This window comes from Phascolarctos cinereus, unplaced genomic scaffold (genome assembly GCF_003287225.1).
Source record: "Phascolarctos cinereus isolate Bilbo 61053 unplaced genomic scaffold, phaCin_HiC Scaffold_7;HRSCAF=346, whole genome shotgun sequence".
NCBI classification, from domain to species: domain Eukaryota; kingdom Metazoa; phylum Chordata; class Mammalia; order Diprotodontia; family Phascolarctidae; genus Phascolarctos; species Phascolarctos cinereus.
The window spans coordinates 147,591,869-147,617,388 of NW_027556180.1; the positions used below are offsets into that span (position 1 = coordinate 147,591,869).

The 25,520-nt window shown below is 35.3% G+C and overlaps 1 protein-coding gene across 4 annotated transcripts in view; it reads right to left on the reverse strand.

The window, feature by feature from the left end:
* The window catches only part of UGGT2 (UDP-glucose glycoprotein glucosyltransferase 2), a 209,007-nt gene that overhangs the window by 90,240 nt on the left and 93,247 nt on the right, over positions 1–25,520 (reverse strand). For all 4 annotated transcript variants that reach the window (XM_078147263.1, XM_078147264.1, XM_078147265.1 and 1 more), the window contains exons 20-25: positions 24,165–24,296; positions 22,637–22,764; positions 12,334–12,429; positions 9,343–9,445; positions 7,452–7,531; positions 5,075–5,264 (exon numbers count right to left, since the gene is read on the reverse strand). In XM_078147263.1, coding sequence (XP_078003389.1) covers positions 5,075–5,264; positions 7,452–7,531; positions 9,343–9,445; positions 12,334–12,429; positions 22,637–22,764; positions 24,165–24,296 — 729 coding nt within the window. The remainder of the gene's footprint in view (positions 1–5,074; positions 5,265–7,451; positions 7,532–9,342; positions 9,446–12,333; positions 12,430–22,636; positions 22,765–24,164; positions 24,297–25,520) is intronic.

Consider the following 25,520-nt stretch of genomic DNA (forward strand, 5'->3'; position numbering starts at 1 on the left):
AACTATTCTATGCTTCAGTTTCTTGATCTATAAATTGGGGATAATGATAACAACTATTTTACAGGGCTGTTGAAAAATCAAATGAGCTAATATATATATATATATATATATATATATATATATATATATATTTTTGCTGAGGCAGTCAGGGTTAAGTGACTTGCCCAGGGTCACACAGCTAATAATTGTCACATGTCTGAGACTGGATTTGAACTCACATCCTTCTGACTCCAAGGCCAGAGCTGTATCTACTGCGCCATCTACCTGCCCTTATAAGCTAACATTTTAAAACACTTTTTAAAATGCTACATAAATGCTAGTTATTTTTATTAGGAACACAAACCTGAATTAGTTGGAAAACATGGCCACATTCTCTGAGGGATAGCCAAAGGAGAAAAGAAGTGGAAGAGGCCCAATCAAGAGTAGTTCCGGCCAGGTACTATAGCAGAAAGCTCTCCATAGTGCCGGCTTGGAAGCCCATTGGAAGAGAATGATGGTATGGGTGCAATGCTGTCTTTGGGAGTTAGAGGATTTGAATTGAAGTACTGCCCCTGTGACTTGTATGATCTTGGGTAGGTCATTTAACCTTTATGGGTCTCAGTTTCTTCATCTGTAAAATCAAGGGAATGAACTAAATGGACTCAAAAGTCCCTTCCAGCTCAATTCCTATGATCCTATGAGGGGAGAAAAAGGACAGCTAGCAGGGAATGAGAAGGAGGCATGTCCAGCTTACGAAACTGTGAACTAGTAGTATAGCACCGTCAGAATGCAAAAGAAAAAAATCTATTAAGGCAAGAGTCTAAGTTACAAGGTATTTAAAAAGGTTTGAGTTAAAAGACATGTCCAATATTATTTGTTCATTGTGGCTAACTACATTCTCTGGTATCTTTAGGACCCTCTGTAGTGCCAGAATCCTTCAGATATTTGACTGTAGGCTGTGAATCATGCTTAGCAATAATTAAATGTAAAGCTGTTTCCACACTTCCTTAGTTATATATTTGAAATGCCATCGGATATTTATTATTACAGAACTAACATTCCCTCAGAGATTAAGTTACACAAATTCAACTTATTTTTTTAACTATTCAAGTAAATTATTTATGTCTGAGAAAGTACCTACTATATTCACTCAGGCTCAAAAGAGGGAAATCCCTTTCTGTCTTCTCTTAATTCTCCCCAGATCAATGGTTGAATGATGGTCATTTCCCACACTTTTTCATATGGTTCCAGCTGAGATTAAAGTCTCTAACAATGTATATGTAACGGGGTGGGGGAGAGATATAATTACTATGCCATGGGGAATGTTATGGTTTTCTGACTTTTCCTTTAATCTTACTGTGGTACAGTGGGAAAAGGACTGGATTTAGAGTCAGAGAAATTGTTTTCATAATCTGTCTCTGACATTTGTTACCTTTATGACCATAGGCAGGTTATTTAACCTCTCTGGGCCTCATCCTTCATTTGTAAGAAGAAGAGTATGGACTAAATTACTTCAAAAACCTTTTGATATCGAAACCAATGATCCTAGAGTTGCCTGCCGAGGCTTTTTGTCCTTATGGTCCTTGTACAGAAGATGAAGGAAGGTAATTATTTTCTTCTATAAATGCATACTGGTCTTATTATCAGCTTGTAAGGGGAAGGGTTAAACAACTTATTACAGAAATATTCTTTAACAGGCATCTATAAAGCTAATTTCAGTAGTAGAACAATATAATAGCATCCAACTCTTCAAATTCTACTCAACTATTACCTTCTACAAGAAACTTTTCTTGATCCCTCCAGCTGTCGTTACTCTCCCCTACAAAAATTTAACTTGCATTTATATTGAATATGGTGTGAGCTGGAATTTGTAAGATCAACCCTACTCAACTGGTCTCTTCCCCCCTCCTCCTGTCCACTTGATGAAATCATTGAAAAGGAAGGCAAAAGGGGCAAGATGGTGCTAACCATTTTAAGTGAAGCATGAAGAAAAGCTTTTGCACTGTTATCGCTTTATGAAGTGTGAAATTCTCTTTCATGGAATTAATACAAGCAGCTTGCCTTTGGCTCACTGGAGATAGCCATGTGCCTGGTATTCTATAAAAGCAAGCCTGTCAGCCTTGGGAGACAACTGAAGCAGAAGAGCTTTGTGGGATATGAACCCTGGAAGTCTAGAAGAGAGCTAGCTTTGGAGGAAGAACCAAGGTCTGTAGAGCAGTTCACTCTTTGCCTTCCCTCTTGCTTCTCTACTAGAAAATAGTTGGGTGGGGGAAGGCATTTCTTCCTCTCTCACCCCACCCATCAACCATGGGATCTTGTAGTATAGCTACTCAATCTGTAGGAGATACCAGTCCCAATATAGAGCACGTTCAGGGATTCAAGGAAAGATAATGTAGGCAGCTCTAAGGAGTATGGCAGCAGAGAAGAGACAACTACGTATTCAAGGAAGAATATACCCTGACAGTCATTAGTCAAGCTGTTGAGTAGAGCTGGCCCAAGGAGCCTATCCTGGTGATTTGCCAAGAAAGACACAGAACTTAGGGAGCACAGTGAGAACACTAGAAAAATAGAAAGGATATGGGGGTCCTTTGATGACAGGTATGAGTTATCTTGGTCACATAGTCCCAATCAATCAATCAATCAATCAATACTAAGTGCCTGCCAGTGCCAGGCAATATGGTAGGCTTTAGGGATATTAAGTACAAAGAATGAAAAAATCTCTACTTGAAGTGAGCTTAATATTCCAATGGAGTAGACAATGAATACTTATAAAATATATATAACATATATAGAAAATTAATAAACACATATATGTCTGTACATATATATGTATACACCTACATTACACACATATTATTTAAATAAAAGGTAATTTAGGTTGGGGAATAAGGAAAAAAATTCACGCAGAAGCTGATGTCTGAGCAAAATCTTAAATGAAGAGAAACTATATGAAACAGAAGAGAGGAGAGAGTGGCATTCCAGGCATGGGTTCAGTCAGTATAAAGGCCTAGAGATGGGGAATGGAATGTGTGTAAAGAATAGAGAGCAGGTCAGTTTGAAAAGACTACACATTGAGTTCTGGAGAGGGAGTAATATATACTGAGCTCGGAAAGTTAGATTGAGGCCAGGTTATGAAAAGTTAAAGAGAAGAGTTTTTGTTTTGTTTTAGAGGCACAGGAAGCCAGTAGAATTGGTTGATTAGGATAATGACATGGTCAGATCTGTGTTTAAGGAAAATTACCTTGGATAGACTAGAGTGATGTAAGACTGGAAATAGGGCGTCTAATGAGAAGGCTGTCGTAGTGATTTGAACAAGAGGTGTTGAGGTCCCGAACTAAGTGGCAGTTTATGGGAGTGGAGAGAAGGAGTTATAAATGAGAGATTTTGTGAAGGCAGAAATGGCAAGACTTGGCAACTGATTGGATATGTAAGATAAGGAAGAATGAAGTGTAGAAGATGAGATTACAAACCTGAGATAATGGAAGGATGGTGGTGTCTTTACTAATAAGAGTAGTGAACATTTATATAGCATTTAGTATGTACCAGGTACTGTGCTAAGTGCTTTCCAATTATTATTTCAGTTGATCCTCATAAGAACCCCAGGAGGTGGATGCTATTATTATCCCCATTTTATAGATGAAGAAACTGAGGCAAATATAAGTTAAGTGACTTGCTCAGGTCACATATCTAGTAAATGTCTGAGGCTAAATTTGAACTCAAATCTTTGTGACTTCAGGCCTGGTGCTCTATCCACTGCACCACATAGCTACACCTATAGGGAAGTCTAAAAAAGGGGAGGGCTCAGGGGAAAAGACAGTTTAATTTTAAATTGATATGCTGAGTTTAAGATGTCTCTGAGACATCCAGTGATGGTAACTGGTGATCTGGGACTAATGCTCAGTGGAGAGATGGGGGCTGGACACGTAGATCTGTATAAAGATGATAGTTAAACCTATGGGGCTTAATAGCTTTGCCAAGAAAGAGAATATATAGAGAGAAGAGTATCTAGAGCAGAACCCTGGGGAATGCCTATGGTTAGAGGCCATGATGTAGATGATGAGCCGGCAAAGGAGATACAGGGGTGGGGGAGTAGTCAGATAGGTAGGAGGCAAACCAGGAAAGACTAGTGTCACAAAAACTTAAGAGAAACCATCCAGGAGGCAGGTGGTCAACAGTGTCAAATGTAGCAGAGAAGTCAAGAAGGATTAGTACTGAAAAAAATAACATCAGCTTTGGCAATTAAGAGATCATTGGTAACTTTGGAGACAGCAGTTTAAATTGAGGAATGAGACTGAATGCCAGATTGCAAAGAGTTGAGGAGTCAAGTAGAGAAAGTAGAAGCATGCTTCCTGTATGTGGTCGATCTTTTTACTAAGGCCATGTATAGTTATGGAAGTATGATGCCCAGGTTTTTAAGATATGTTCTACAGCTATTTTTTTTATAGCTTCTTTGCTTTAAGCTTATTGTGTCTACTGGCTGACTATTAAGAATGAATATACAGTTTGGGGCTTATGGACTATACTTTTAGGAGTATGAACCCACAGAGTATTTTGAGTTGCAGATAGTGGTTGCCACCTGGGTACTCAATCTGCAACATGTTAGTTCAAATTTGGAGAGCTGTTCCTAGAAGCTGTGCTACACATTAACACTTTATAGACATAGGTATATTGATACAGGCAGTTATATCTATGTATCTTTATCTATATACTTATATATGTACATCTGTTCTGCCAGGATTGTGTCTCTCAATTATAAGTCCCTTCATCTACAGGTACCGGTTTTGTCCAAGTTTTCCATTCCACTCAAAAGCCCTGAAATGATCTAAAGAAATGATTTAGGAATCTATTATTTATGAAGTGAATAATATTAAAGATTACTGAATCTGAAATGTTGAATCTGGAAGAGCTAAATGTACACCTCATGTTAACAGTGAGATTGGATTGGGAAGTATGGAGAATGCAAAACATGTTTCAGTGATACTCTTTGAGCTATACCATCTGGCCACTCCAACTCTATGAACATAATAGTATCAAATTTAGAATGGGAGCCTAGCTTAGTTGGATCTCTTATAAATAACTGGGAATTACAACTTACATCCTTTAAGTAAATATTATCAAGGTCACAGGAACTGTGTACTGCTTCAACCAACCAGCATTCAGGAGTAATCATGTTGAGGGTCAAAAGAGGTGATTCAGGCATTTCCAGGAACTTTGCCATAGGCCCCAAAGAAATAATATTATTGGGTCCTGGAGTCAGTTCTGGTTCCAAAACAAACCGGTAAAAGCTGTTGATAAAAAATACAAAGATAAGCATAGTACCCTAAGTTTCAACTGAAACCTTTCAAATAAAAACAGCATGACTGCTATATCAAAATTACTTGATTTAAAAAAAAACTTAGGGAGAGTTAATATCCATCAATGGGTAGAAAAGCATAATATGTAAGATATACTATAATAGTGCTAAGAATACTATTGAGTATTATTTATTATATATTTATGAGAACAATCTCACTTTAGTTTATGTTGAATTAAATTGGGGTCTGATAATGTAGTTAATGAATGAATTCTACTTACTGATGTTCACCTAACTTCCTCATGTTATATGCTTTGGGGCCATTTACCTATTTCTTGACACCACTAACACAAGAAAGAAAAATGGGGAAAAGATAGATTTCAAATGTGTTTTATCTTTATGACTTTTTAAAGCATTACAAATGTATAATAAAAAATGAGCATCAAGTTGAAAAAGCCTAATAAACTGAGTTAGACAAATTGCCTTTAGCAGTCTTATTCTTGTTTTACTCCAAGTAGCAAAAATATCAAGAACTATTAAATGATCAAAGAATATGAACAGGTAGTTTTCTGATGAAGAAATTGAAACAATTTATAGTCATATAAAAATGTTCTAAGTCATTATTGATTAAAGAAATGCAAATTAAAACAATCTATCAGATTGGCTAAGATGATTGAAGGGGAAAGCAACAAATGTTGGAGGGGATGTGGAAAAATTGGGGATGTATTCATTGTTGTTGACGGAACTGTGGACTGATCCAACTATTTTGGTGAACAATCTGGAATTATGCCCAAAGAATTATTAAACTGCCTATACCCTTTGACCTAGCAATAGCACTACTAGGTCTATTTCCAAAGATGATTAGGGAAAAAGGAAAAGAGCTTATATGTTCTAAAATATTTATTGCAGCTCTCTTTGTAGTAGCAAAGAACTGGAAATTATAGGGATGTCCGTCAACTGTGGAATGGCTGAATAAGTTGTGATAGATGATTGTGATGGAATACTACTATGTTATAAGAAATGATGAGCTCAATGATCTTAGAAAAATGTGGATAGACATGAAATAATGAAGAGTGAAATAAGCAGAACCAAGAGAACATTTTATATAGTAACAGCAATATTGTTTTAAGAACAACTTTGAGTAAATAAGTCATTCTGACTATTATAAATCCCCAAATTAACTACAAAGGACACATGAAGTAAAACGTTATCTGCATCCAGAGAAAGAACTGATAAATAGAAGTATATATAGAATGATTTTACACATATATGTGTGTACACACACATTTACACATGTATATATTTGTGTCTAATACTAGCCATCTCTAGGATGTGGAGGGAGAGGGAAGAAAAAAAGGAAAAAAAAAGAAATATACATAACTTTATTATATATTTAAAAGGAATGGCAAGTTGTGCATAATAGATTTGTAGTTTCATGTGCCATCATCTTTTTTTAAATTATACCATGTTATAGAAAACGTTTATTTTATTCGGTATATTAAAATAAAATAAATTATAAAATTAAAGAAAAATAAGTAGCTATAAGGAGGACAATGATTATATAAAGTACAAACTCTTAGATGTCAGGGATTATCTTGTTTTTGTCCTTGAATCTCTGAGGTCTAGCATAGTACCTTGCACACACATTAAATGCTTAACACCTATTTGTTAAATTGGATAATAGTCAGCTGCTGTTTTAAGCCTCCTTCTAATATGAATCTGTGAAAAAATCTCTGCCTATAATTTATTAAAAACAGGGTAAAGTCAGTGCAGTTAACATTGTTTAATGCTTTATATGTCCTGAAGCTAATTCAGGTCACTATGAAGTGAAAACAGTAATTTGTATTTAAAAGTAAAAAATTCTCCTCCCAGAAATACGTTATTTTAAATTTACTAAGCTTTATGCTTCTATACCCCATTGACTATTGTTCTCCTTAAACATCAATCCAACTATGGTCCCAGATGTCTTGTCTTTATTACTTTCTACACTTGTTGTCAAACATTGGCATAGTCCTGCATGTTCCTAGTTCAAGTTCTGAGGAGCAGAATTCTTTATCTACATAGAGAAAGCCATGTTTTGTGCATTTAGATAGTATCCAGCATCTAGGACCCACAACAGTGCCTTGAACCTATTCTTAATAAATGTTTGCTGAATTCAGGCAATGTGTTAACTACTCACCTCTTCAATGGTGCCTCTGAAAGCTTTGGCCTACAGTTCATAAACAATTTCAACTTCATATTGACAACCTGACCAAGTACCTATTAGAAAAAATATTATATATCAAAAACTGTGGTTTGATTGTGACCACATTTCCTTAGTGTGAAACAATAAGATAAAGCCATTATTTGAGACAGAAAATAAGAAACATACAGAGAATCAACATAGTTCATGGCAAAGAAATAACGGAATTTCAACTTTTTTTTAAAAAGAATTTTAGAGCTATTACTCTGGCAGTTCCAGTCCCAGAGTAGATAATACACCAACTGACTTGCCAGAATTGTTACAAGAAGGAAAACAGGTATAAGGGTAATGGAAGAACAGAAAGAAGTTATGCAACAAAAATACCATGTGATTGGGGAGGAATACAAGTACATAACTACTTGTATTTAATATACATATAGGTTTTTATCTCAGTTTCATCAATTATAATTTGTGTTACCCTGGGTATCATTTAACCTTAATTTCTCCACATGCAAAATAGTGATGCTACCTGTTCCTTACAATAAATAACTTAATGATGGAAAGATGAAATAATAATGTGTGAAATGCTTTTAGTTTTTCAGAGGAAGATGTTCTATTAATGTTAATATAGTTTGGTATAAATGAGTTTCACATTTTAAGACTTTTGCCTAAACATGAATTTCTCAGACCTGAACACTTCTCTAATATAACGTAATCCTATGTAATGTAATATAGTGTAACCCTAATGCCTTTGAATGAATGATATGTTAAAGGAAAAGAAATGTGTGTGTATAATGTTGAAAACAGAGCTCATTCAAAAGCATCATGCTCACTCCAATTTTCAGACTGTCTAGATATTGTTTCCTAGCTTTAGTTTGAATAGTTTTATGGTCATATATGGAAGTATGAAATCCAAAACTGAACTGACAAATCTTAAAAGAAAAGAATATGTAATAAAAAAAAACTCTGAAGTTCACTCTGCTTAGTAATTTAATAAAGAACTTGAATGACAACATCCTTCCAAAATAATTTAATGAATAAAAATTGCTACTAAATATTTTTATTTCTTTACATTATTCAGTAGCATAATTCAGTAGTTAGAATATATGTATTATAAACATTAATTATAATTTATCTTTACATGATATTTTAACCTACAAGCATTTCTTTTACAATAAGCCTGTGAGAGAGATAGTAGTATTATTGTTTCCCTTTTAACACTTTAGGGAACTGAGTTTCTAAGAAGTTAAGTGAATTTATATAACCTGAAGTTATATAACCAGTGAACAGAAGATCGTGGACTTGAAATCTATACTGTTCTTTCTATTACAGTATACTGCTGCAAGAATTAAAAAGCAACCTTGAAATTTCTTTAGAGTTTTAAAAATGATTTTTATTTTCTTTCTTAAATTTTCTTTTTTATTATGAACTTAACATCAATAAATATAAACATTTCAATACAGAAAGAACAGAAAAGAGATTGTATATGAAACAGTGAACTTATGAAATGGAGAGTTTTTACTCTCTCCATATTAAATTTGGGGACAGCTAGGTGGTGCAGTGGATAGAGCACTGGCCCTGAAGTCAGGAGGACCTGAGTTCAAATCCGGCCTCAGACCAAACACTTGACACTTACTAGCTGTGTGACCCTGGGCAAGTCACTTAACCCCAACTGCCTTAAAAAAAAGTATTAAATAGTATACAGCAGAAACAAAATTGCCTTTGTGACCCCTTCTGAAAGAGGAATTTGAAATACCCAATAAAATAGTAGTTCTATAATTGCTTATATATAGTTGATGCCAGAACAAAGCAAAACATTAATCTGAATAAGCTAAATTACAAATTTAAAAAGGATTTTTAAATTTAAATAATTTTTGTATCATCTTACAATCAATAATTGAGCCATCTTCTGTGCTTCTCTTGTTAATGGATCAACAATGGCAACGACATCATAGAATATATCACTTTCTTGAGGATTTATGTTTATAACACTAGAAAAAACAATAAAGAATAAATGAGATAAAAAGGAAAAAATTGAGTTTGGGCAAAGGTTACCATCATCATAACCTTTGCTCCTCTATTACAGCTGTCTTCAGAGTCAGTTTACCTTATGAGAAAATCAGGCTCATTATTATACTTATGCTTCAGTTTTACCCCAAAGCATTATTTTCCCATCTAATTGTCAGCCTTCTTTACCAGACTTGATCTTAATGACTTGCTATTTCCAATTCAACAAATATTGTTTGAACTCATACTAAGAGTTAAGGAAATGCAGGTATAAACAAATGAGTAAGACACAGTTCTTGCCCTCAAGGGGCTTACAATCTAGCAGGAGAACTGAAGCAAGCACATAAAAAATTTCAGTGTAAGACAAAATTATGTGTTCACAGAACAGTACAAAGTGGGGTGGAAGTTCAGGAGGGAAAGATCACATCTGAATGTGAAAGGTGCTTAATGGAAGGGGAAACATTTGAACTGGGTAAGATTTTGAGAAGCTGAGATGCAAAGAAAGGTTATTGTAAGGTAGAAGGAACGGCATTAATAAAGGCACTAAAATAAGAAGGTACAATGTGTATTAAATGAATATTTAGTAATATAGTTTGTTGGTATCATAGAACATGTGAAGAGGATTCATAGTCATACATCTATGAAGGACATCAGAGTCCTAGTATGAAGTACTTCGAAGGAAAGACTGAGGAATTTGTACTTTATTTTGAAGGTAATAGGGAGCCATTGAAAGTTGTGGTTTTTTTTTAATGAGGAAGATGATTGGAACTAAATTTTAGGAAGACTAAACTAGTCATTATGATTTGAAAGAGAGGCAATATACTAGGTGTGAGGCAAATGGAGAAACCAAAGACAATTCCAAGGTTTCAGGTACATTATTAAAAGAGCAGGATTTGCCACAACTTATGCTATTTGAGATAATATGCCAAGCTCTGAAGAAGAAATAATAAAATTTTTAAATGTTTTAAGCAATGGCAGCATAACTGCAATAAGTATATTGCCTCCAAAGTAACTACTTTTAATATTCATTTGTATATATAAGTTCTAGTATGCTAAAAAAATCTCATTACCTTATTACCACAACCTATATACATTATGTAATCATGTCACAGGGGAATGGATATTAACAGATCATCTAACCTAGTCTCCTGTTTTAAAATAGATAATGCAACATTTTACTACTTTACAGATTAAAAAAAAACTGAAAGAGTAGAAGGTAAGCGATATGTCCACATTCATAGAGTTAATAAGTAATGGAATGGGGGACAATAATTCAGGTTGATTCTCAGATAAAAACAGAATTAACAAGTATATTCATATATTATACTTCTTTTTAGCCTTCAAAGGTTAAGCAAGGGTTCCTGTTTTGTCATAGATATGGATTAATACATGAATATTTGTTGTGTTAGCCTGGATCCTACATAAGAAAAATAAATGCATTTACAGAGATTCAAGAATAATTACATTTATGAATGGTTCTAATCAGGAGAGGACCTATTCTTCAATACATAATAGAAGCTTAGTCTCTAGCTATGATGCATTATATTTAGTAGACTTAACCTTGCGTATTTTCCCACAACTGTAAGGATGAAATTAAGTTATTTTAAAATAGCGCACTGAATTAAAGGAGATTAAATCTTTTTAATTCAATTAAGTTCAAAAATACTTTTAAAGAACCTACTATGCTCAAGTACTGTGGTTGGTAAAAAGAATACAAAAGGTAGAAACTAAAAGCTAAATTGTTAACTTTTTACTTATAGGGTATCTAATTTAGTTTTCTTGTAGATCTTTGGCCCTAAAACAGATAAATCCAGGCAGAGCACGGTAAAAATATAATTTCAAACATTACTGAGGTTATATTATATAGTATTATAAATTAGTGTATGACTCTAAAATATTATCAGATATTTTTGAGATTATCATAAATCCTATTTGTAAGCACTATTAATCAAAACTTTGAAATGCATCTCCTACTGTCAAATAAAAAAACTGAATCACTTTTTAAGTTTTCTTAATCTTAATTTAGATGCAATGTGATTATCTTATACATGGCATATTGTATACATACATACATAATTAATTTGGTCCATGTATGCATACACATAGGTATATGTGTACATTTGTATGTGTATATGTATAAATATATATGTGTATATATACAAAAACTGTTTACCAGAATATTTGACTATCCAGGACTGTATGCCAATGATGCCAAATAATAGTATGCAATATTTCCCTAATGACGAATTTTTTATTATGGTATCATATAAATTACAACGGAGACTATTTCAAAGGGTCTGAGTTTTCATTAGTATGGGCACTCCTTCCATCAACAAGATCACAACCCCACTCTACCTTATTACAAATGACTTTTCACAAGTTTCTGTGGCCAAAATTTCACATGGTGGCCAACTTTCTGGTAATGGGCGTCTCTAAAATCATCTGGTCTGCTTTTCAAATGACAAGAAAATAGCCTGTTTCCAGGTTTATCAATACCTTTTCAACTTGGTTAGGAAATGCCATAGCTTGTATCCTGTTAGTATAGCTTTCAAAAGACACCACGGAGTAATGGAAAGAGTGTTGGATTTAGAGGGCCCAGGTTCAAATCCTGGCTCTCTCACTTAATAGCTGTCAAGCTGAATAAGCCACTTAACCTCCTTAGGCCTCAGTCTTATCATCTGTAAAATGAGAAGTTTGGACTAGATGACTTCTAAGATCCCTTCCAGCTCTAAATCTTAAGAACCTACAGTTAACTCTATGCCAGAAGAAGCATTAAAGTAGCAATATACTGGCAGTCAATTACCAATAGTACACATTAAAAACATTGTTAAACAATATGGGGGGAAAAACAATCTCTTGATTACAGTCTTACCTGTGTTGTTCTTTAGGGAATGTGACATTATGCCGAGATTTACTTTTAGGCATAGAGGAGAGAAGGGCATCCACCTTCATAACCAGATCACTTCCACTAAATAAAACAAAGTAAACAACTTGTGAATTCTCTGATGAAAATAATCTTCTAGGTTTCATTTTATAATTCATGGCTTGAAAAATGCATAATTCAAAGTCATGACTTTTACCATTTTGAATAGTATGAATTTTTAATTTTCTCAGCTGGGATTATGTTTCCCATCATTCCACATACGGGGAATTCATTTCCCTCATTTACTTTGTCACTTTTTAAAAGGAATTACTTCCTGTAATCTCTGAAAAAGGAACACTTACTTTTATAAAAAATTTTTTTACGCAGGAAAAATCTGAACAGAGAAGACAGAATAATGTCCCCCACATTCTCACTTTAATTCTGACTACTATGTTATTTTTCTTAGTATTGTTATTCAATGAGTGTCTATAGCATCCTAAAAAATAATCCTGTGAAAGGAAGATGACTATTTAGTAAATCTAACTGTTCAATTCAATAAATACTTATTATGTGCCTAACATGTGTCTCATATTACCTTAATCATGGGGGATTAGTAGGCTTGTGGGGGAAGAGTGATATGTATATGACAGTCAAGGGACTTAAAATTTAGTTTGAAGGATAAAACATAAGAAATAATGAGGACTATTCAAGTGCTAGAGATAAACACATTCTGAAACATGATATAGACAAAATAGTTAAATGCAGCAATAATATAGGACAAAATAACATTGCTATAATTTAGAGAAAGCTTTGTAAATGAGATAGAATTTTGTATGTTTTGAAAAACAAGTAGGAATTGGATAAATGGAGGAAAATAGGGCAAGTCAAGCCAAAAGAGAAGAGCACCAATAAAGGTGAGAATGAACATGGCTGGAGTACAGAGCACATTAGGGATTAATAGGAGATAAGGCAGGATAGGTAATGAGGGGCACATATGGAGGTTTTTGAATACTAGGAATCTGGATTCAATCCATTCAATGGCAGTGTTCGTAAGCAAATCTCTACTTTGCTAAATTTATTAAAAAACTTATTCTACATGTGATTTCTATACTTCCTCATCACCTTTATATATTTTCCTTAATCCCTTTCAATTTGCATTCTGTTCCTACTATGCTTTTGAAATTGTAAGTACTACAATAATTTCTTTTCAAACGTGTATTGGTCTTTTGTTTTTATATTAACTTAATTCCATAACGTGTCTCTCTCAACCCATACAGCACAGCTAAGAAACAGCTCAAAATTTCTTCAACTATATAGGGTGGTCCACATCATTGTTCTTCATATCTTAAAAGGGAAGGAGGTACAGTATTTTCTTCACTGGAGATGACTGGTCATTATAATTGCACAGCATTTGAGTTCAATATTTTGTTCTTTCTGCTTAATTGGTTGGTTGTTGTGTTTCATGGACCAAAGCGACATCACTACGTTGGGGTCAAGGAACAGTGAGTCTGACTGTGCCTGATAAGAACAATATGAACTCAGAAGGCTCTACCATAAATAATATAGATGAATATTTGGAGTGGAAATGGCACCAAATTTGCACATCTACTGCAATTCTGCTTTGCTCATAGGGCACAGTGCCTTCTTTGACGCGAGCACGCTATGCTGGGTGGTCCTGTGCCAGTGTCTCCCATGTTACACAAACCATTCCAAAGTTCTTCAGAGACACTTTGAGAGTGTTCTTATATTACTTCTGACCTCCCTGTAAGCACTTGCCTTCTGTGGCTTCTCTGTAAAATAGTTTCTTACATTTGGCATTCAGACAATGTGGCCAACCCATCAGAGTTGTGCACTCTGTAATATAGTTTGAATGCTTGGCAGTTCAGCTCAAGAAAGCACCTTATGGTCCAGTCCCTTATCTTGCCAGGTGATCTTCATAATCTTCCCAAGGCAATTCAAATGGGAAATGCTTCAGTTTTCTGGCATGGTATTGATGGCCTGTCCAGGTTTCACAGGCATACAACAATAAGGTCAGCACAATGGGTCTGTAGACCTCCATTTTGGCAGGCAGCCTAATATGTCTTTTCTCTCACACTTTCCTTAATAACTTCCAAAACACTTAGCTAGCTCTGGCAATGCATGCATCAATCTCATCATCTATGAGTACATGCCTAGAAAGTATACTGTCAAGGTAAGTGAACTCATCCATAGCATTCAAAATTTCTCCATTTGCTATAACCAATTGTTCCATGTAAGGATGATGTGGTACTGACTGGTGGAAAATCTCAATTTTCTTGGTGTTAATTGTCAGGCCAAAATTAGTGATAACAGACAATCAATCCATACTCTCTTGCATCTAAGCTTCAGAGGCTGTATTGAGTACACAATCATCTGTGAACAAAAAGTTGCACACCAGCTCTCCCTCCATGTTATTCTTTTCTTGTAGTCTTTTCAAGTTATATATTTTACCATCAGTGTGGTAGCTGATCTTGATGCTATTTTCATCCTTGGTGAGGGTATCTAATAACATGGCTGAAAACATCATGCTAAAAACATGAGAGTAAGCACACAGCCCTGCTTCACTCCACTGGTGATTAGGAAAATGAGCAAGTATTGCCCAGTATCTAGAACCCATGCAAGCAGCTGTCATGAAACTGGCATATAATACTGATGAACTCTGGGCAACCAAATGTTGCCATGATCTTCCATATTCACTTATAACTGATGGTATCAAAGGCCTTGGTCATATCAATGAACATTGTGTACAGACCTCTGTTCTGCTCCTGGAATTTCTCCTATAGTTGTCTGGCAGCAAATACCACATCAAGCATTCCTCAGCCCTTTCTGATGCCCCACTGGCTCTCAGGTAGATGACTATCTTCCAGATGAAGAATCAGCCTACCAAGTAGGAGTCTGCCAAGTATCTTGCTGGCGATGAGAGAGAGAGAGAGAGAGAGAGAGAGAGAGAGAGAGAGAGAGAGAGAGTGAGAGCGAGAGAGAGAGAGAGAGCCCTCTATGCTCTCATAGGACAACCTACTTACTTTTCCTTTATAGAGATGGACAATGGAGGCATCCATGAACTCCTAGGGGCTTTTGTATGAAGAGTGGTATAAACTGCCTTGTAAATCTCAAGCTAGAATAGAATCAGCACCAGGTGCTTTGCCACACAAGGGCAGTCTAATGACATTCAAAACCTCTTTTTCAGTTGGAAGTTCAGCTAGAGAGGGCCTGATTTCAACCTGAAGTATTTGGTAGATGGCTTTAGCATTGATTGATGACTGTTGCGAATGTAATGGAAATGTTCAGTCCATTTTTCCAGGATCATGTTCTTATCACTAATCAATGTGGTTCCATCAGTACTGAGTCAATGAAATGAACAATAGGTTTTTGGTCCATAAATAGTCTTCTGGGCATTAAAAAGCATTTTGGATTGTTACTATCAGTGAAAAACTGAATTTAATCTGCCTTTCTACTGAGCCAAGAATCCTGCATCTATCTAAGCTTCACTTACACTTTACTTTTGATGGAATTACATTCCACCTGCTTAGAGATGGATGCCTTCTTATTCTGCTGGTAAACCCTGTGGAGTTCTTGTTTTTCAATCAGCAGTTTCTGAATTTTCCCATTACTTTTGGCAAACCAATCTTGAAGTCTGCGAGTGTTCTGGTCCAGATGAGTAAATGCAATGCTGTACACCAAATCTCTGAAAGCTGCCCACTCCTTTTCTGCTCCACTATTGTTTACAGTGTGTGGGCTCAACTTTCCCTCCAAGTTAGCAACAAACCGTTCACATGCTGCAGAAGCTCTCTAATCACTGTCTTCTAGTAATCATCTTGCCTTGGGCCAACACTTTCATTGAATGTGAATGTTTACCTGGGAGAGGTAAATCTACCATCAGTCCAACACTCTGCTCCACACATCTCCTTTGTTACTCATATCCTATCTCTTCTTACAGTAACATAGTCTATTTTTCTTTTTTTGGTAAATTTATTCATTTGAAACTTAAATACAAAATGAGAAAAGAAAATAAAAAGAACATTTCCATGTGTTCAGCAGAACATAAGAGAGGATTCAATATAAAACAATAAATTTCCATTAAAAAACATATATAATAAATACTACACCTCATTTTCAAAAGGTACCCAGTTTTTCTTTGCTTCCTTGTAGGTTTTCTTTTGTTCTCTGCCATGCACTTTTTACTTTATTTCCTCCCCACCCCCAAGAAGGCTACAATTAAATGCGGATACACACACATATGTAGGACTGTACGTTGAATATTTCTATTTGTCATCTCTCTCCCTGGAGGTGGATAACATCTTTCTTCATGGATCCAAGGCTTTCCATGTTTTCCTCAATCAACCAACTCATCATTTCCTACAGCATAGCAGTATTCTAACACAATCACATCCTATCTGAGAGATTATCCATAAAAGTTTTCCCCCCAGTTTTCTGCACTCCTTCTATTCTTGGCTGTATTGGTTTATTTATACAAAAAATTTTACTTTAATTGAAGACTATCCATTTTATACTTCAACAATGCTCTTGCCTTATAATACAGTTTAAGGTCTGATACTGCTGAATCTCTTTCCTTTGCATCTTTTCCCCCCTGGTTTCTTTAAATTTCCTGAACTTTTATTCTTCCAAATGAATTTATTATTTTTTTCTAACTCAGTAAGATATCTTGTTAGTAATTTAATTGGGATGGCATTGAATAAATAGATTATTTAGGTAAAGTTGGCATTTTAAAATTATATTGGCTTTACCTACCCATGAACAATAAATATTACTCCAATTACTTAAATCTGACTTTAAAAAGTATTTTATGTTTATGTTCAAATAGTTGCTGTGTCTGTTTTGGCAAGTATACTCTCAGATATTTTAACTGTTTGGTTATTTTAAATGGTCTTAAACAGTATTGAATAATATTGGTGACACAGTATAGTTTCCCTATTTTTCTCTTTTGATTAAATCTCTTTTAGCTCTGACTTTGTCTGAGATCAGGATTACTACCCTGGCTTTTTTTTAACATAAGAATTTCTACTTCAGCCCTTTATTTTATCTTTGTGTGTATCTCATTTGTATTGTGTTTCCTGAAGGCAACAAACTGTTGAATTAAAATTTTTAATCTGATATCCACTTTCATTTTATAGGCAAATTTATCCCATTTACATTCTAAGCCTAAATTATTTGTTGTATATTTAGTGACACAGTCTATTAAATGCCAATGCTTGCTGTGAGGATGCATCCACAAAGTTTTATTGAATTCAGGTAAAAGGAAGACAGTGTTGGTGATGAGGTCATGAGATGCATGTCTTCAGTAGTAAGTGACCACTGGTGTTGCTCTTTCGACTCCATTTCTCCCAAGGACTCCCTGCCATGTCTGATAATCTTTGCCTACTCTGACATCAAAGTCACCTGGAATTACAAGCTTGTCTTCTTTCAGCACACTGATGGTGGGGGTCATAAAATTTTTCTTTGGCCTCATCAGGATTTATTATGGTGGGAGCATATGCACTAATGATGGTGGCATGGCCCTTTCCTGCAATATTTTTTAAAGCACCTTTCCTAGCCCCTTCCTTACACCAGGAGGTAAGCAGTGTAGTCCTTAAAAAGACTGCCAAATCTCACTCCTATTTTAACCCAGTGAGAAGACCACCCTACGATTTGGGCTACCTGCATACAAGACTGTGACTACAGCTCCCAATGTGTCCACACCTGCTGCTTTGTTACTTGCTTGTTGCCATGGACTTTGAGGTAGGTAAAAACGGTAAAATGGTATGGGTGATGTCTTTTGACTCATATATAAATTGGATTTAAGTGGGGCACAGCTGCATGAAGTCATTGGCCTCTCTCTCTCTTCCAGAGTCATCAGAGTTCACTGATGAGGCAGAAGTCAAGACATTTCTCAATGGCTCAGCATGCAGTGGATGAGCTTGGCACCTTTGATGTCTAATCAACATATAAGGTCTTCACAACATCTGTTTCCTTTGCCTTCACAGTGTGTTGTAACAAATCATTTACATCTGCCTATTCCATCAGGGAAGTCTTCACTTGCTTGGGGTAGACACTCTCCCCACCAACTCACTGACAGGTTTGAGGCCTGTTGGTTACCCTCAACCTGGTTTAGCCTGCAGAAATGGTTCATCAGAGTGTGGCCACTGCATATGCTACAGCTTCTTGGAGCCACAGGTAAGAATTAAGTGGCAGGTGGACACCAAAGGTGGAAAGCAGCCCTGAAAAAGTGCTTGGCAGACCTCACCCCAGAGATACTAATCTTTCCTGAACACCCATACACCTCTTCTATTTAGATAGATATCAAGCTAAAGCATTTATTGAGCTCTTACTATGTGCAAGGAACTCCAGCTAAGTGCTGGAAAAACAAATACAAGCAAGATAGTTCTTATCCTCAAGTAGGTAACATTCTAATGGGAGAAGACAACACAAAAAAAGGATCTAGAAAAACAGCTCTGATTTCAAAGGCAGTGATCTTCTATACAAGACTTCCTGCTCTTTCTTCCTTCTCCCTCTCTGCCTGCTCTCCTCCTCCCTTCATATCCAGTCAGTTGTTAAGTCCCGTCAAGTCTAAATCCATATTTCTCTATCCATCCACGTCCATATCTATATCCGTCCTCTTCTTTTTACTTGCGTTGTCACCACACTAGTTTAGGTCTTCACCTCCTCCCACTAGGACTATTTGAAATCCTTATAACTGGTCTCTCCACACTTCCATTCTCTTTTCTTTATGTCTTTCACACAACTGTCAAAATCAACTACGCAAATATAGGATGGGGTGAGAAACAGCAAGACGAAAGTTCATATAAAATAAGGAGGTTCTTGTGAATTGACAACTGAACATGAGTGAACAGATGATCAACAAATCTAACTTGTTCTTGGCTTTATGACTAGAGTCTTAATGTGCAGAAAGAAGCAAAGGTTGGTCCTACTCTACTCTGTACTGGTACAGTCCATCTGAAACACTGCTCAATTCTGGGCATTGCATTTTAGGAAGGACATTGACATACTAGAGGCAGTCTAAAGAGTAGTAATAAGAATTAATGTGTATTTAGGCCTTTAAGTGTTGTAAACTGTTTTATAGACATTATTTCCTTTGATCCTGATAATAGCCCTGTGAGATAAATGTGACAGGCATTATTATCCCCATTGTAAGATGAAGAAAAAAAGCCTCAGAAAAATTAAAGTAACTTCTCCAATGTCACACAGGGAGTGTCTGAGGTAGGATTTGAACAGAGGTCTTGATTGACTAACATTTTTCCTACTGTACCAGGCTGCAAAGTAGGACTGAATGATAATGATCAAATGAAGGAATAAGGATGTTTGGCCTGGAAAAAATAAACTTGAGAGACCATGACAACTGTCAAATATTTAAAGGCCTTTTATATGGAAGAATTATTTGCTTTATTATGCTATGCCCTGGAAGGCAGAACTTGGAGGAGGGGGTCAAAATTGAAGAGTAGTACAATTCATTCTGTTGTGGGGAAAAAAAACCCTTTGTACCTATAAGAGTTTAAAAAAAGTGGAAGTAGCTGCATTGGGAAAAGGTAAGCTCCTCATTCTTGGAAGTCTCGAATTATTTCCTGAAAAAATACTTGTTGAAGATGTTGTAGAGGGGATTCTTTGTCATAAATGGATTGGGATAGATGACCCTATATATGGAAAGTACTAGAAGTGCCTTCCAACTCTGAGATTCTGTGATTCTATAAATTTACTAAGAAATATATCTCGCTATGTCAGTAATTCCCCTTAAAAACATTCAATCATTCTCTATTATTTATAGGAAAAATAAAAATTCTTTTTTTAAAATTTTTTTTAATTTTTAGGCAATTGGGGTTAAGTGACTTGCCCAGGGTCACACAAGTATTTGCTCTGAGGCCGGATTTGAACTTAGGTCCTCCTGACTTCAGGGCCAGTGCTCTATCCACTGCACTACCTAGCTGCCCTGAAAATAAAAATTCTTTAGCTTGGCATTTGACTGCTTCCATAATCTAGCCTCAACTATATTTCCTCTCTTATTTCACTCTACTCTACTTATCTACATTTCTGCCTAAAAGGCAAGGGAGGAAGAATAATAGGAAGATGGATATAGAGATCAAATGAGAACGGAGCTATTCCCCCACAGCTAAATAAAATATCATCAATATTGTCATCATCATTATCATTTATATATACATACATATATGTATATATGAGGTTTTAAAGTTTGCAAAGTGCTTTGCATAAATTGTCTCATTTGAATCTTACAACTGGGACAAGTATAGTCCCCATTTTAAAATGAGGCTCATAGAATTTGTTATTTGACTAGAAATATAGCCACTAAGCAACAGAAGAGAAGGTCAAATCCAGGGATTCCTGATTCTTAAGTCTAACAATCTGCAAGCTAACCTAAGAAGCCTCCAATCATATAACCCATAAACTTTCTAATATTCTTTTTCTTTCTTCCCCTGTACCTAATATGTTATCAGTATTTGTTTGCAATATCTCTAGGATTCACCACATTCTCTTCATCTCTCACTGATTACTGTCCTAGTACAATCATTCAACACTTTATGTATGAACTAGTGCAGTAGTCTCCTGTTTCCCTCTTTCTGATCTTTTTAGGCTGTGCTGTCAAATACTGTGGAGTTCCTTCAAAATAAAGACTATATCTTACACACTGTTCTCTTCTTCACAGAACCCAACATAATATTTTATATATAGCTGGCACTCAATAAATCCATGTTCAGTGGCCAAAGGGAACAATGAATTCAGCAAATTCTAGAACTGCTTTCCCTAATCTGTATTGTTGGACTATTTGTGTCTATTATGATGGTCCTTACTTCCTCTTTCCCTCTCTCAGTCCCTCCCTTAAAAAAGGGTGGGAAAAATAAATATATTTCTTATTTTAGTTCCTATACCTACTCGGCTTCTTACTGACTCTAGTCAGTAAAATATCATTTATTAAGTTCTTACTATGTGCCAGGTGCAATGGTAAGTGCTGGGGATATACTAAAAAAGCAAAAACATGGTCTCTTCCCTTAAGGAGCTCACATTCCAGTCAGGAAGACAACATGTATACAACTCTCTGTATAAAAGATAGTATAAATGGGAGCTAATTCCATAGAGAAAGCACTAGCAGGCAGGGGTGATGTTGAGAGGAGGAGAGCAAGGAAACCAGAAAAACAAACCAAAACAAAACAAAAACAAAAAAATTTCTTGCAGAAGGTCAGATTTAAAAGGAATCCTGAAGAAGGCCAGGAAAGACAAGAGGAAGAAATGAGAATAAAGGGCATTCTAGACATGGGGGTCAGCTAGTGAAAAGGCATGAAATTAAGAGATTGATGATTGTGTGCAAGGAACAGAAAGGCCACTGTTGCTGGATTATAGAGTATACAGAGAACTGTAAAACGCAGAAGATTGGAAAAGAAGCAATTAGGTTGTGTATAGCCTTAAAAGCCAAACTGAGGGTTACAGATTTCAACCTGAGGGTAATGAGGTTCCATTAGCATTCAGTGTGTGTGGGTATTAGGACATGCTAAAACCTCTACTTTAGGAAGAACGCCATGGCAGCTAAAGGGAAGATGAACTAGAATAAGGAGAGATGAGGCAGGGAGACCAACCAGAAGACTATTGCAATAGTCCAGGTATAAGGAGCTTGGGCCTACACCTGGGTAGTGGATATGAGAAGAGACATAAGGATATGTTTTAGAGAGATTATGAAAATGGAAATGACAAGACTTGGCCATAGACTGTGAGTGTGGGGTAAGTGGCCTTCTCAAGGAGTTTGACCATGAGATGGAGAAGACATATAGGACAAAAACAAGTGGGCTGAGGTGTTGCCTGGTACTCAACCATAGTAAAATCAGATCTCTCCTACTCATGGCTCTGGGTTGGCCCCTCAATATGCTTTAAACATTTTTACCTTTTCCATAGTTCCACAAAAATTTATCTTCTCCACATTGTTGTAGAGGAAATGCTTGGTCAGGTACAGGTTGGACTAGATGACCAATGAGATCCTTTCTAACTCTTTAAGAGTCTGTTGATCTAGGAAAAATGTTACTATTTTCATAATTTTTCTTTTAATGTATTCAGTACCTCATAGAGTAATGTCTAAGTTTGAAGGCAAAATTTATTTCTAGATGGGTATTACATGAAGAAACTTAAATGGAAAATTGAAATAGTGAGTTAATAACTTTTCCTGAGTGACAGTTTTAGTAGAAATAAAACCTGGTATGCAATAGTTATATCTTTATAGAGAAGGCATTAGATATAGAAGATCAAATTTAACTTGATTTTGGTCTAATATTAAAATGTTTACCGTCTGGAGTTGATTTCTATATCCTTAATAATGGCTTTAATCTTCTTTGCTGAGTTAATTAATGTTATTTTTTCCAACAACTGAAAATCTTCTGCATGTAAATAATTTTCGCCCAGAGGTCCTAGGATCTTGAAGAAAAATAATTCTTTTTTAGCTTTCCTATTCAAAAATACATTTTTAAAAAAGCATTCTTCATTTTAGCACCAAGGAGTTTTTGTACTATGTTAAAAGTTAGGCTTGGAAACAGCTTTGACCATGACTATTAATTGTACCAAATACCAATTCCAATGTAAGGAAGAAATAATTTCTTTGGAATCCCAAACAATATTTTCAAAAACCATAAAGGATGTGACTAAATAAAGTTAGAGTATTACTTCAAATTGAGTAGTCTTATTTTAAATCACTAATGTTTATGCTTTAAATTTCTTACCCAAAAGTCTTTCAATTTAAACTAGATATAACACAAAAGTCCTATCCACATTTAAAAAATCTTTCAAATTTATTTTTTTCTTCTTCATCCATGAAAAAAAATTCTCATTACATATTTTTGATCATTAATATAGAGATGGGTAAGATAGGAAAGGAACTACTGAGTTCCCATGGGAAAACCTCAACCCCAAATTTTGCTATAGGAATATTAATCAACCTTGATTTAAAAGCTATTATATAAATTGTGGGAATAAATGAACCCAATTTAATACCAGAATGGTAATCTTATCTCTGAGAAATTATCAAACAATTACTAGATTTTTTTTGAAAGTGGTGTTTTAAAAGAGTAAGAGTAAAAAACCTATAATATGCTAAATACCTAATTTTCAAGGCTTACAGGATGTACCTGGCTGAAATATTTTACCAGTTGCTACTTGGAATTGCCCTCAACTCCATCCCACCCAAGCTTCTTAGCTATAGCAGGCTGGATTTGGATAGGGGATAGGGTCATAAGACCTTGTGGCTAGTTGCTTTTCCCATATTTGTTTTCTCTAGCTTCCACTCCACCTAGAATTATTGCTGTTTGAATACAAATGTGATGGCTCCACTACCCTTGGTGGTAAAAAAATGGTTTGTTATTAAAATCTTTATAGATCTTTTCTATCTTTTATCTGTTGCCTGCCCTTCAGTTTTTATTTTTAAATATTCTCAGGATAACTTTATTTAATGGGGTTTCTTGTCAATCTTAACAAAATGAATCAAAATTATCTATCCCTCATCATGCAAAGTTCATAAACAGTGTCTGTTCTCCATAGAAAAGGAAAAGCAAATTAATCTTTCATTAAATTCTGTTAACTCTCTGAGAAGTATTTTCTTACAGAAAGCTGGCACTATCAGTTTCGTTGTTTAGTTTATAATACTTTACACCCAAAAATCCATACAAAAGTGTTGTTCATTATTTAACACATAGCAAATTGTATGTAAGGATGCTAGCAGAAAAAAAGATTCAACACAATTAACTAGTTCTAGAATTTATGATATAAACCAACGGTCTATAGTTTACATTTGAAAAAAAAATTCAAGTACTATAACTACTTACCCTCCCATTGCTGATAATAGTTCTTTCCCCAGGAGGCAGTTTGAGGACTTCTTGACAGAACAATTTGTGGGTTTGGAAAACATTCATTCCAAGGGTATTGTACTTCTTTACAAAGGTACTCTCAGCCATTCCCTGAAGCAGAAGCCAAGAATAATGAAACTAATAATGGGCCATTCCAAAAATCAAGGAACAAAATTTTCCCTAAAAAATTTAGGTACCACATAAACCTTCATTTACTATCTGAAAAAATGATAAAATTAATTACTGACTTTTAAAAATTAAAGCCCACAACCCTATCATTATGAAAGGTCTTAGTTATTAATAACTTTTAAGCCAAAGAACTTCTATAAGTATTGATGCTTTCAGTGTAAAGTTCGTACCTTTTAGTCATTCAAGTATTATGTTCAAATTAAAAATGTTCTTCCATCACATCAGTTTCAAGAGCAGATTTTTATTTCATAGATTCAGTTATTTGAATTCTAAGATAATAGGTACATTTCAAGACAATGCATGTTCTATTCAGTAGAAAGAACACTGAACTTAGGAGTAGGAAGACACAGCTTTTAAACTTATTAGTTATGTGGCCTTGACATTAATACTACAGACATTCCTCAGATATAGTGAATAATGCTTTACTCAGTCTCAGGGACTTTCTAATACCTTGGAAGAGAGTTGTATATTCTTTAATCTAGGAACTGTGCCCTATATTTCCAGAGTCTAGCAAATCCTTCCAATCACTCCACCAAATATTACAATTGGCATAGAAAGAAGATAAGGACATAACATTACCTGGGACTGTAAATACATTCCTAGAGGTGCTATAATCTTCTAACCTGGATGCAGCTATGATTCAAGTACCTTCCCATGATATGTTCTATGAACCGAATGTTTTACTTCTACCAAGTGTGTGACATTTGGGAAGTTCTAAGAAGGGACTTCAGGCTCCTGTACCACAGGGGCAGACTGGAGTAGCTATTCTCCACTCCACCAATCCATTTCAATTAAGTGATTGAGGATGTTCTAGATATAGTCAATTCCTACCCTTTGCTTCCAAAATTTCCTCTTTAGCATCTATTTCAATAAGGACACTATTAGTGTTACTAAATATGTAAAGAGGCAACAGTTTAGCTATCAGGGGTCTCATTCCTGAAAGAATTTTAAACAAATCTTATGATGCATGAATATTCTAATGGCACCATCATCTTCTTAAGTACAATAGCAATATAATTTTTACTTGATTAGGCTGCATATTACATTTTTTATTGATCATGGTATTTAATAATATTTCCCAATAAAATAATATTATAAAAGTTCACTGACTTACACATTCAAAATGATTACCAGGCAATTATGTTT